The sequence below is a fragment of the Grammomys surdaster genome, unplaced genomic scaffold (genome assembly GCF_004785775.1).
Source record: "Grammomys surdaster isolate TR1022 unplaced genomic scaffold, NIH_TR_1.0 805, whole genome shotgun sequence".
Classification (NCBI taxonomy): Eukaryota; Metazoa; Chordata; class Mammalia; order Rodentia; family Muridae; genus Grammomys; species Grammomys surdaster.
In genome coordinates this window covers 119,704-131,062 of record NW_021605224.1, presented here as the reverse complement: position 1 = coordinate 131,062, position 11,359 = coordinate 119,704, and the positions used below count along the sequence as shown (strand labels likewise).

The window sequence follows — 11,359 nt, the reverse complement described above, 5'->3', positions numbered from 1 at the left end:
GGATTTCTGTGTAGCCCTGGCTGTCCTGGAACTCACTCTGTAGACCAGGCTGGCCTCGAACTCAGAAATCCGCCTCCCTCTGCCTCCCAAGTGCTGGGATTAAAATCTTATTTGGACTAGGCACACTGAGACTGGACTAGGCACACTGAGATGGACTAGGCACACTGAGACTGGACTAGGCACACTGAGACTGGACTAGGCACACTGAGATGGTTCACCAGGCAAAGGCACTTGCCAGCAGGCCTGACGGATGTTTGATCCTTAGGACTCTCATGTGGGAAGAAGAATTGCCATAGCTGCACATACCCACAAATGAATAGATTTTTTTAAAAAAAGCTGAATTGGGGATGGAGAAATGACTAGCAGTCAACACTGTTTCTGCTCTTGCAGAAGCCCTAGGTTCAAGTCCTAGAACCCACAGATAACTTGTAACTACCTGTAACTCCAGTTCCCAGAGATCCACTGAGCTCTGAGGACACTGTATGCCTGTGGTGCAGATAGACAAGCAGGCAGACACATAACAGTAAATAAAAATTAAGATATCAAGTGCAACGTTGAAGTCCTCAGCACATATATTAAAAGAACAACAACAAAAACAAACATGTGCCTGGCCCTAGGTTCAATCCTTAACCCCATGTGAGAGAAAAAGTGGAAAATGTATATCTTTTTTTAACTAGAGATTTTATTATCTATAGCAGAGCACATGCAACCCCCCAAAAGGCTTCTGGATTTCATAGGCAGTGCCAACATTTAGTATTAAACATGCTGTGGAGCCATAGAGATGGCTCAGCAGGTAAAGGCGCCTGCTGTCAAGCCTAATGACCTGAGCTCAATCCGCAAGACCCACATGGTGAAAGGAGAGAACCAACTCCCACCATTGCCCTCTGACTTCCGTACACATGCCGTAGTGTGTATGCGGGTGACCACATAGTAAGTAAATAAAATTTAATTTTAGCTGGGCAGTGGTAGCACACGCCTTTAATTCCGGCACTCAGGAAGCAGAGGCAGGTGGATCTCTGAGTTTGAGGCCAGCCTACTCTACAGAGAAAATTCCAGGACAGCCAGGGCCACATAGAGAAACCCTATCTTGAAAAAAACAAATAGAGCAAAAACCCTTTTCCGTTTTAACAAACTAAAATAAACCCTGTGACAAATCAGACGTGCTTGTTACAATTCAAGATCAACCGCTAAGAAGAAACAAATTCTGGAGCTAGAGTGAGAAGCTAAGAGATAAAATGAAAGAAATAGTAAAAATAAATAGATAATAAGTAGCCTAAGTGAAAGCAGTCAGGGAGTGAGAGAATAAAGTCGGGGAGGACAAATGGAACAGGAATACAATGGTGGACTGAAACCCATCCACATCAGCAGTTACTGGATGCAACTGTTATGCTAATAATCTGACAAGCAGCAGCCTAGAGGAGAAAGAATTTATTTCAACTTAGAGTTCTAGGTTATAGTCCATCATTGTGGGGAAGTCAGGGCAGGAGTGTGAAGCAGCTGATCCCTCACAGTGAGAATCAAGAGCAGGGAGAAATGCGTGCGTGCTTGCTTGTGTTCAGCTTAGTTTCTCTCCATCTGTCCAGTTCAGAACCCCTTGTCTAGGAGTGGTGCCTCCTATAGTGGGCTGGGTCTTCCCATATCAACTAGTTAAGACAGTTCCTCATAGATAATCCCCATGTGTTAAGACAGATAATTCATTATTGAGATTATATTTCCAGATGATTCTAGTTGATAATTAAAGCCATCTATATCACGAATAAATCAAATGCATAGGTTAACAGATTACAGATCGGCTCTAGTCTTGGTGGCATACACCTTTTATTTCCAGTACTTGGAATAGGCAGGTAGATCTCTGGGAATTCCAAACCAGCTTGATCTACATGGTGAGTTCTAGGCCAGCCATAGTGAGACCTTGTCTCAAAACTAAACAAAATACAAACCAACTTACCAATATATCAATATACATTATATATTGTGTGTGTATGTATGTTGCACACTCTGAAACCCGTTCACTCTAACATGAGGTATTTGCACACATGTGCTCCACCACATCTTCCTGGCAATCCTCCATGACACAGAGCCATCCATGATGCACAGTTTAGGGAATAAGAACTGTGTAGAGTTCCCATCATGCCTCTTGCCTTGTGCAGGAATGGGCCGAGAGGAATTAGCATCACCCGTTAGTCATGGGTGTGCCCTTTAAGGGGACCTTTGACTCAAATATATTCAACTTCTTTGAAAATGGATGTGAAAGAAGCACCTCTCTATCCCTGTGTCTAAGCAGTGTTGCTAGGGTGCTAGAGAATGTAGCCTTTTAGAATGTCGAAAAGGTGGTGTGTATGGATTGGTAAGGACTAACCTAAATAAATACACTGTTCAGAGACAAAGGCTGGTGTGTGGATTGTTAACTTGTGTGGTGACAAGTGTGGTCTTCTCCGTTGCTGGTGCATGTTTGACGTTTATTACACACAACTCCTGTTCTCTAACACATTTGGCACATGCCCCGGTGTCTCCTTCCAGATCAGACTGTATTTTTATGTACATAGTTGTGTAGCGCATGCCTATGTGTTTTGGGGGGCAAACCCCCATGCAAGTGCAGAGACAGGAGCGGGGGGGAGGACATCAGATGGCCTTCTCTATCACTGCTTAATTCTCTTGAGACAGTCTCTCACTGACCTTGGAGCTAGGCCAGTGTCCAGCAGGTCCCAGCAGTCCTCCTGTCTGCACCTCCCACAGGCATACAGTTAGGGAGTTCTTTTCCCATGGGTGCTAAGAGTTAAGCTGAGGTGCTTATGCTTGGGCAGCAAGCCCTCTTTTTTTTTTGGTTTTTCGAGACAGGGTCTCTCTATGTAGCCCTGGCTGTCCTGGAACTCACTCTGTAGACCAGGCCGGCCTCGAACTCAGAAATCCGCCTGTCTCTGCCTCCCAAGTGCTGGGATTAAAGGCGTGCGACACCACCGCCTGGCACAGCAAGCCCTCTTAACTCCTGAGCCTTCTCCCCCACCACTTGGTTATTTTGCCATGCTGGAGGTAGAGTTCAATGCCTCAATTACTAAGCTGTATACACAGCCCCTCACTGGTGGCTTCTGTATATTGACTCTATCATTGAATATTGTGTGACACTATTTCTGGGAAGACATAACCAAATATCTACTTATCCCAGGTAGGGAACCAGTGACAACCCAGAAAGTCCAACCCGGTGAACCAATGAGTTTTATTGGAGTTAGTCACGGGAGTATGGTGTGGGGGGTGTGACTTACAGCAGGAGCAGAAATTAGTCAAAGACAGTCACATCACCAAAGCCCGCCCCAGCATGTGTGACAGCTCACAAAGCTGGGAACCTGGAGCACACTGCACAGCCTGCAGGCAGACCAACAGGTTAGAGAGTGTCCTTTCCAGATTGTAAGTTTAACTTTGTAAAAGTCTACTTTTAATGATGGTTCTTAAATGCTTTAACCTCCCTGTTAGCCCACCCACCAGAGGTAGTGGAAAGAAAGGATACGGGGGAAGTGGACCTGTTTAGAAAAGTTTTTGGACCAATTCCTGTGTCTGTGTTGTCTGGAAATCAACAGTTGAGACTGTAGGTTAGCAGGCAGCAGCGGCAGCTCGATCCGCTCACAAACACGTCACAGATACACCAGCAGTCCAGTTTGATAGAGTCAAGACAGCAAACACGAATTAGCAGTGGTGGCACTATCTAGCAGAGACAGCCAGGCCTCAGCCTTGGCTCCAGTCAGCAGGAGAGACCTGGAGGGACACCAGGAGAAGTTCTCAGCTGTGCCTCTCTCAGGGAAGCGAAGATCAGTGAAGACTCGAGAGCCACAAGTGTCGCACAGCTCGCTCTATAAGCAAGCCTAGCGCAGCCTCAACCACTGTCTGTCAAGTCCTATTTCTACCCCCCCAAACATCATGTGTCCTCCATGGGTCTGGCCTCAGCATGTGTGTCTGTCTCAGCTGACATCACTCTGCCAATCAGCCAGAGTCCAAGGAAGCAGCAAGAAACTGCTTCCACACCACCCAAAGTTTTTTGGTGTGTTTCTTTCTGTGGCGTCCTGAGAAATGTAGCTCAGCTACGCAATGTAAGGCAGACTAATACATGTGTGTTGTTATCGAAGACTCCTTCATCGTATGTCCTTTTAGGTGCTTGTTTTAGCAGAACACCCCCTCTCCTATGTCTGCTTCAGTGAAATGTTCCTTCAGGAGTCTGCCTGAGCCGTTTACCTCAGGAAAACATTCCTTTACGTGTTTGCCCCAGCAAAACACCTTCCAACACAACTACTTTCCAAAGAACTCTTGTTTCCACTTCACCAGGTGGTTTAATGGGCCTGAAGTCTGTCAAACTGGTCTCTGCTTCTGAGACCTCAGATGTGATGTGAGCTGATGTGAGCCTCTTCTCTTCCTTACTGCTTATAATAGTCTGGGAAAGGAGGGTCTAGTGAATTTGGCCAGTTTCAGGAACTTCCTAAAACTTTTGAGTTGTGTTGGATGGTAAAACCATGCCAGGAAGTTCGGTAAGATAGAGCAGGTTGAGACCCAGAGACTCAGTGGGCACATACCTGAGACTTAGGCGACTTCCTACTCACTGCCAGATTCCTGGCCTGGAACATGTGCCATGCTCCTCACATAATAGAAACATGTCCTATGGTCGCATAGGCCCAAAACAGAATTCTCCATGCTAATGAGGTACCTAGAGGCCCAGAGGACTTAACCAATAAGCTTCCTTAATCTCAGGTCCACTGAGAAGTGGGTATGGTACATCATGCATCCATTTTCTGCAGTAAACTGTTTAGAACCATAGACTTCTCTTTCATCAAGATCTCCGTGACTCCTCACGGAGAAGGCATTCTACTACAGAGTCACAGCAGCTTAAATTCTCTGGTAGAAGGCCTCTCTGCACTCCCAGCCAGAGCTGCCACCAAGCCTACCTCCACCAAGCTAAGGATAACCACCACTGGGACAAGCCAGAGCTCCCCCGAACTCCCGGCCCTGGGCTAGACACTGTCCTGAGTCTGAGAACTCCATGGCTCTGCCTCATTTCAGACCTGGGGACCCCCGAACCAGCTCCTGCTTTCCCACATCTCAGACTCTGCTTTCCCACCCATGAAGCAGTGTCCCAGCACTTCCTAAAAGCCCAACAGCCACCCTGGTGGTGGCATAGGATAAACGCAGTCAAACTCCTCGTGTTCCACCTCCCCAAGAGGCCGTGTGTTTGTGTACATAAGCACACATCAGAGGACAACCTGCAGGAGACAGTTCTCTCCCTCCATGTGGGTCCTGGGGATTCAACTCAGGTCGTCAGACTTGGTAGCAAGCGTCCTTACCTGCTGAGCCATCCCAGCACCAGGTTCTGAACACAGGCATTTTGGCCCTTGCTGCTACTTGGAACCAATATACTTCTCCACCCTCCTTCACCACATTTCCCAGGACAAGAGTGAACACGCCGGGAGATGGCCAGCATGTACTAAGGGCAGCTGGGAAGGCTGGTCCTGCTTATAGCCTAGGGCGGGACATCCTGGGGCGCCCAGAATGAGGCACACATGCCCCACTGCAAAGCGTGTGCATACGGCTGCATGCGGAGGGGAGTGGCCTCTTGATCTCACCGGGACAAAGTTGTATTTTTCCCTCTCTCATGGTGTCTATCACCCTGTCCTGCCTTCCCAGGTCTCCATCATTTCCTAGAAAAAAGAAGGAGAAAATGACCAAATTGCAGGTGAGTTGATGTTCATGTCTGCCGTTACATTTCCTCAGAGTGGGCACACTGTTCCCCAGGAAGGAACAGCAACAGGTATGGGCCGCATATGTATTAGGCACAAATAAAATTCTTCTTTTGTTTATTTTAAAATGTATTTGTTTATTCATGGGGGGGGGTGTGAACACTCCTGCCACAGTGTGCCTGTCAAAGTTAGAGGACAACTTCCGGGAGCCTAGTCCCTGGCTTCCACCATGTTGGTTCTGCGATTGAACGCAGGTAGCCAGGCTTAGGGCAAGCGCCTTTACCTGCCAAGCTGCCTTCAAAGCTCTTTTCTGTTTAGTTTGAATCGCTCCCCTTTGTAGGGGGTTGTTAATCTCCTTCCTTCCTTCCTTCCTTCCTTCCTTCCTTCCTTCCTTCCTTTCTTCCTTCCTTCCTTTCTTCCTCCCTCTCTTTTTTCCTTCTTTCCTTCCTTCCTTTTCTTTTTTCTTTTTGAACTAGGGTCTTACCATGTAGCCTGGGCTAGCCCCATCATCTGCCTCATATGCCTGAGTACCATGAAGACAGACACATCGTTTTTATTTTGTAAATGAACAATGTAAAAGAAAAAAGTCATTTAAAAACCACACACATCACTACCTTGCTTACAGTCGTCCCGCCAGGGCCATTTAATGCCACATTCCTGGCGACATTTGCTGTGGTACAACAGGGAATTGGACATCATTTCCAGTTAAAACAGCATTTAAAATCTTTCGATGCTGTCAGGGAACTGCGATGACCCCACCCCCTATATTAAACTATTCCCTCCCACACACTTACAAATTCCTGAGGCGTCCCACAGTTTGATGTTGCTACCTGTGTGTGGAGAAAATTTAAGAAGCCACCATAGCGGCGCGGTGGCCTGGGAGGGGCTTCCACTGCTGTGGCGGGTCCCACATTGGGGGGGGGGAAACTCTATGGTTCCAGCAGCCTGGGGGCCTTGGCAGCGACAGGCCCCAGTAACACGAGGAAGTCTTTGGTTCCAAAAAGGTTTATTGTCATGGCAGATGATAGATGGATCTAGGCGTACCCCCCAGAACTCAGGGCAGTCCCTAGTTATATAGGGAGGGAGAAAGGGGGAGGATTGGGGGAGGATCTGGGGGGAGGCATGTTTAATTTGCTCTGCCCTCTGGCCTTCATTAGTATGTAAATCCCTAGGGCCTGAGGCCTATAGCCTGACCTATGTAATTCTATGGAGACCTGACTGCTTTTCAGGATCCTGGGTTCTGGGGGGGCGCCAAACTCCTGCCGGTTCTCATGCAGAATCCCACCCAGGATCTGCAGAGTCTCGGGGGTTTTAGGCACCTGCTCCACAGTGACCCAGGATGCCCTTACGCAGTCCCACACCTGTGGAGAACCTTGACTCATAAAAAAAAACAAAAAACAAAAAACAAAAAAAACCAGCTTTGGGGTTGGCCATGTAGCCCAGGGCACGGCACTTGCCTGGCATTTGTCAAAACCCCACGTCCATCCGTAGCACACAGTGATGAGGACGAAATTGTGAAGGCAGTCTGAGAGGCTCACTTGTGCATAACCTTCTAAAGACTCAAAACTGTGTGTCTGAATGTACATACATGTGTCTGCGTGCACACACACACATGCATATGTACCCGTGGGTCTATAGCCCTCAAGTGACAGCTGAGATAGTTTATTGTCCTCTTATTTTACTTTAAGGTTTATATATTTTTAGTTTATGTATATGAGTGTCTTGCCTGCATGTGCAACATGTGTGTGCCTGGTATCCATGGAGACCGGAAGAGGGCATCAGATGTCCTGGAACTGGAGTTACGGATGGTTCTGAGCCACCATGTGGGTGCTAGGAACCAAATCTGGGTCCTCTACAGGAATAGGCAGTACTGTTGAGCCCCTAGGTTGTTTGATTGTCATCTCTGGGACTCTGGAGAGTCCATGGGTGAGGCCCTTGCTTTCTGGGTCAAGAGAGACAGCCTTGTTGTTTGGGTGGAAGGGCTGAGTGAAAAGGCAGAGCACAGAGGAGAGCAGGGCAGAGGAGAGGAGAGCAGGGCAGAGCAGGGCAGAACTCTTCCTCCACAGCCAAGGACAAGATGCTCAGACACTCCTCCAGAGCTGGTGCAGGCTTGAATAGGTCTGTAGTATAAACACTTAGTTTTCCTTATAGTGAACCAATATGAAAAGTGTTTACAATGTAAAGGGAACTGAGAGCAATCACATCCGACCAGTGGGTGCCACAGAAAGAATAGTCACGGTGAGCCAGGGCCAGCAAGATGGCTCCGCAGGTAAAGGAGCTAGACCGAGTTTAATCTATGGGACACACACCACAGGAGAGAAACTGACTCCCCAAGTTCTCCTCTGCCCTGCACAAGTGCACCATGGGATGCCTGAGCTCCCTGACACACACTAATCAGTAAATAATAACACTGAAAAAAGAGAAATAGTAACTGCATGGAAAGAGAGTATTTACTACCAAACTGATCGGTGAGATCCAGGTTCAGTGAGAATATACTGTCTCATGGGAGGAGACGGAGGGGCGATGGCTCAGCAGATAAAAACCCTTGCCACAGGGTCTGGATGACCTGAGTCCAACCCTTGGGATCTGTGTACAAAGCCAGATGTGATGCCCATCTGTAATTCCAACACTCCTATGGCGAGACAATAGGAAGATACAGGAGAACCAGCTGGAATCCAGCAGGCAGGCTGGCCTGGAGTACATGGTATGGCAGAAACGGCAAGAGAGACTGGACGCTACTCCATTCCTCAAGGCTGACAGCCGGAGCCAGCTCCCAAAAGACCTCTACGTACACGCTGTGCCATGAACTTGCCAGGAGACAAGCCTATGTGTGCGCACGAAATGATAGTCATAATTCTTTCTTAAGATGCAGAGAATGGAGAAAGACAGTGGTGTCAGCTTCTGGCCTCCAGATGTTCATGCACAGGTGTAAACATGTGCACACACACACTCACAGATGTGTGTACCTCCACATGAATGCATGTCTTTCTTTTTTTTTAGGTTTTTCGAGACAGGGTTTCTCTGTGTAGCCCTGGCTGTCCTGGAACTCACTGTGTAGACCAGGCTGGCCTCGAACTCAGAAATCCGCCTGTCTCTGCCTCCCAAGTGCTGGGATTAAAGGCGTGCGCCACCACCATCCGGCTAGCATTCGTCTCTTAATTAGGGTTTTAACGGCTGTGAACAGACACCATGACTCTAAAAAGAACATTTAATTGGGGCTGGCTTCCAGGTTCAGAGGTTTGGACAATTATCAAGGCAGGAGCATGGCAGCATCCAGGCAGGCACAGTGCAGGAGGAGCTGAGAGTTCTACATCTTCATCTGAAGGCTGCTAGCAGAATACTGACCTCCAAGCAGCTAGGCTGAGGGTCTTAAAGCCCACACTCAGTGACACACGTACTCCAACAAGGCCACACCTACTAATAATGCCACTCCCTGGGCCAAGTATTTACAAACTATTACAATATGGCACCCACACATGTATATGCGTCCACACATATGCGACACACACACACATACATGCATGCACGTACGCATGCATGCGCACGTACGCATGCATGCACACGCACGCACGCACGCACATTCCTTTTTGCTGTTTGGCCCTTATGGTCGGTGGATCTAGCCAAGTAGAGGGCAAGCAGAGGCAAGATTAATTCAACCTGAGAGGCCGAGTCCCACACGGCTTCTCCCCTCACGTCTCCCCAGCACCACATCTTTCTTCTGTAGTCACAGCCTATGTGTGTTTGCTGTCACAGGAGATGGTGACGTTCAGGGACGTGGCCGTGGTCTTCAGCGAGGAGGAGCTGGGGCTGCTGGACGCTGCCCAGAGGAAGCTGTACCACGATGTGATGCTGGAGAACTTCAGGATGCTGCTCTCAGTGGGTGAGGACGGGGAGCTTGGGGACACCTGAAGTTATTCTCCGTGCTTGGCTCTCTGATCGGAAGCACAGAAGGGTTCTCATGGCTACTTCCAGGAAAATGTCTGCCTTTTGAGCTGTGTATTGGAGTCCTGGGTTCATTGTTGTTGTTGTTTTGTTTCTTTGTTTTTTGCCAGCTTGACACAAGCTGGAATTGTCTGGGAAGAGGAACCTCTCTTGAGAGAACACATCCATCAGAATGGCTAGTCGTTGCTAGGAAAGGAACCAGGCCACAGTGGGCAGTGCCATCCCTGAGCCACCCCTGTGAGTTGTATAAGGAAGCAAGCTGAGCGAGTCATAAGGAGCAGGCCAGTGAGCAGCACCCTCCGTGGCCTCTGCATCCGTTCCAGGTTCCTGCCCTGTGTTCCTGCCCTGGCTTCCCTTCACGATGGTCTATAAGCTAGAAGATGAGATAAACCCTTTCGTCCCCAAGTAGTCATGGTGTTTATTGAGGCAACAGGAAGCAAACTAGGACAGTGGGCACGCTGTCAGCATTGGTTTCTGGAAACCCATTTAGCATGTTGTCCAGCTTGCTTTGTTTTATAGGGCGTATAGCAGTGACTATTTATTAAGCCGAGCCTCTAGGAGTTATTTTAAAAATAAATTTAGTGTGTGTTGTAGTTAGGGATATACTGCCATGAAGAGACACCATGACCAAGACAACTCTTACAAAGGACAATATTTAATTGGGGCTGGCTTACAGGTTCAGAAGTTCAGTCTGATAGCATCCAGGCAGGAGCATGGCAGTGTCCAGGCAGGCATGGTGCAGGAGGAGCTAAGAGTTCTTTGTCTTGATCTGGTGGCATGGAGGAGTGTAAAGGTCGTTTCTTTTGTAACTGCTGGTTCTGCTACTTTGTAATGGCCCCTTCTGTTGCTTGGTCCTCAGGTCAGGGTCTAGCAAGAGAGAGAGAGTGGGGACGGAGGAAGGGCGAGAGACTCAAAAGATGGATACAGGACAGAGTCTGGTCAAGTCTCTTCTTTATTCTCCTATATTCTCCTATATTCTCTCTTATAGAAAGGAAATCCTGGGTATTTATACCCTCTACCACGTGACTTGCCCTCGTGGACAAGCTCAACTGAAACCACTACATCACGTGCCTTGTAGCCATGGGTACCAGGAGCACCTTGCAGCTGGGGGCACTAAACAGTGTAACAAGATGTTTATCAGAGTGTGTTCAGCTATTGCGAGCTGTTGAAAACAAGTCTCTTGTCAGGTTATATGGCTCCAGATGGCTGTTTAAGATGATAGCTGCTTTCAGCTAAGAGTCAGCTCCCAACAGAGGAGAAGACTGGCATCCTCAGGCAGCTAGGAAGAAGCTCCAAGCCCACCCTCAACAGAGACACACTTCCTCCAACAAGGCCACACTCACTCCAAGGCCACTCCTCCTAACAGTGCCACTCCCTGGGTCAAGCATATTTAAACCACTACAGTGTGTGTGTGTGTGTGTGTGTGTGTGTGTGTGTGTGTGTGTAGCCTTACATGTGTGCCATGTGAATGAAGGTGCCCACAGAGGGCATCAGATTTCCTAGAACTGGAGTTACAGGTAGTTGTGAACCATCGTGTGGTTCTGAAAATCAAACCCTGAGTCCTTTGGAAGAGCAGCCAGTGCTTTTAATTGCTGAACCATCCCTCCAGCTCTGGAGCTCCCTTCCTTCCTTCCTTCCTTCCTTCCTTCCTTCCTTCCTTCCTCCCTTCCTCCCTTCCTCCCTTCCTCCCTTCCTCCCTTCCT

General features: G+C 48.3%; 1 protein-coding gene across 1 annotated transcript in view; it reads left to right on the top strand.

The window, feature by feature from the left end:
- Positions 1-5,593: 5,593 nt before the first annotated feature.
- Znf112 (zinc finger protein 112) overlaps positions 5,594-11,359 on the top strand; it is a 9,652-nt gene continuing 3,886 nt past the window's right edge. Inside the window, exons 1-2 of the mRNA XM_028782587.1 lie at positions 5,594-5,710; positions 9,468-9,594. Coding sequence (XP_028638420.1) covers positions 5,696-5,710; positions 9,468-9,594 — 142 coding nt within the window. The 5' untranslated portion in view covers positions 5,594-5,695. The remainder of the gene's footprint in view (positions 5,711-9,467; positions 9,595-11,359) is intronic.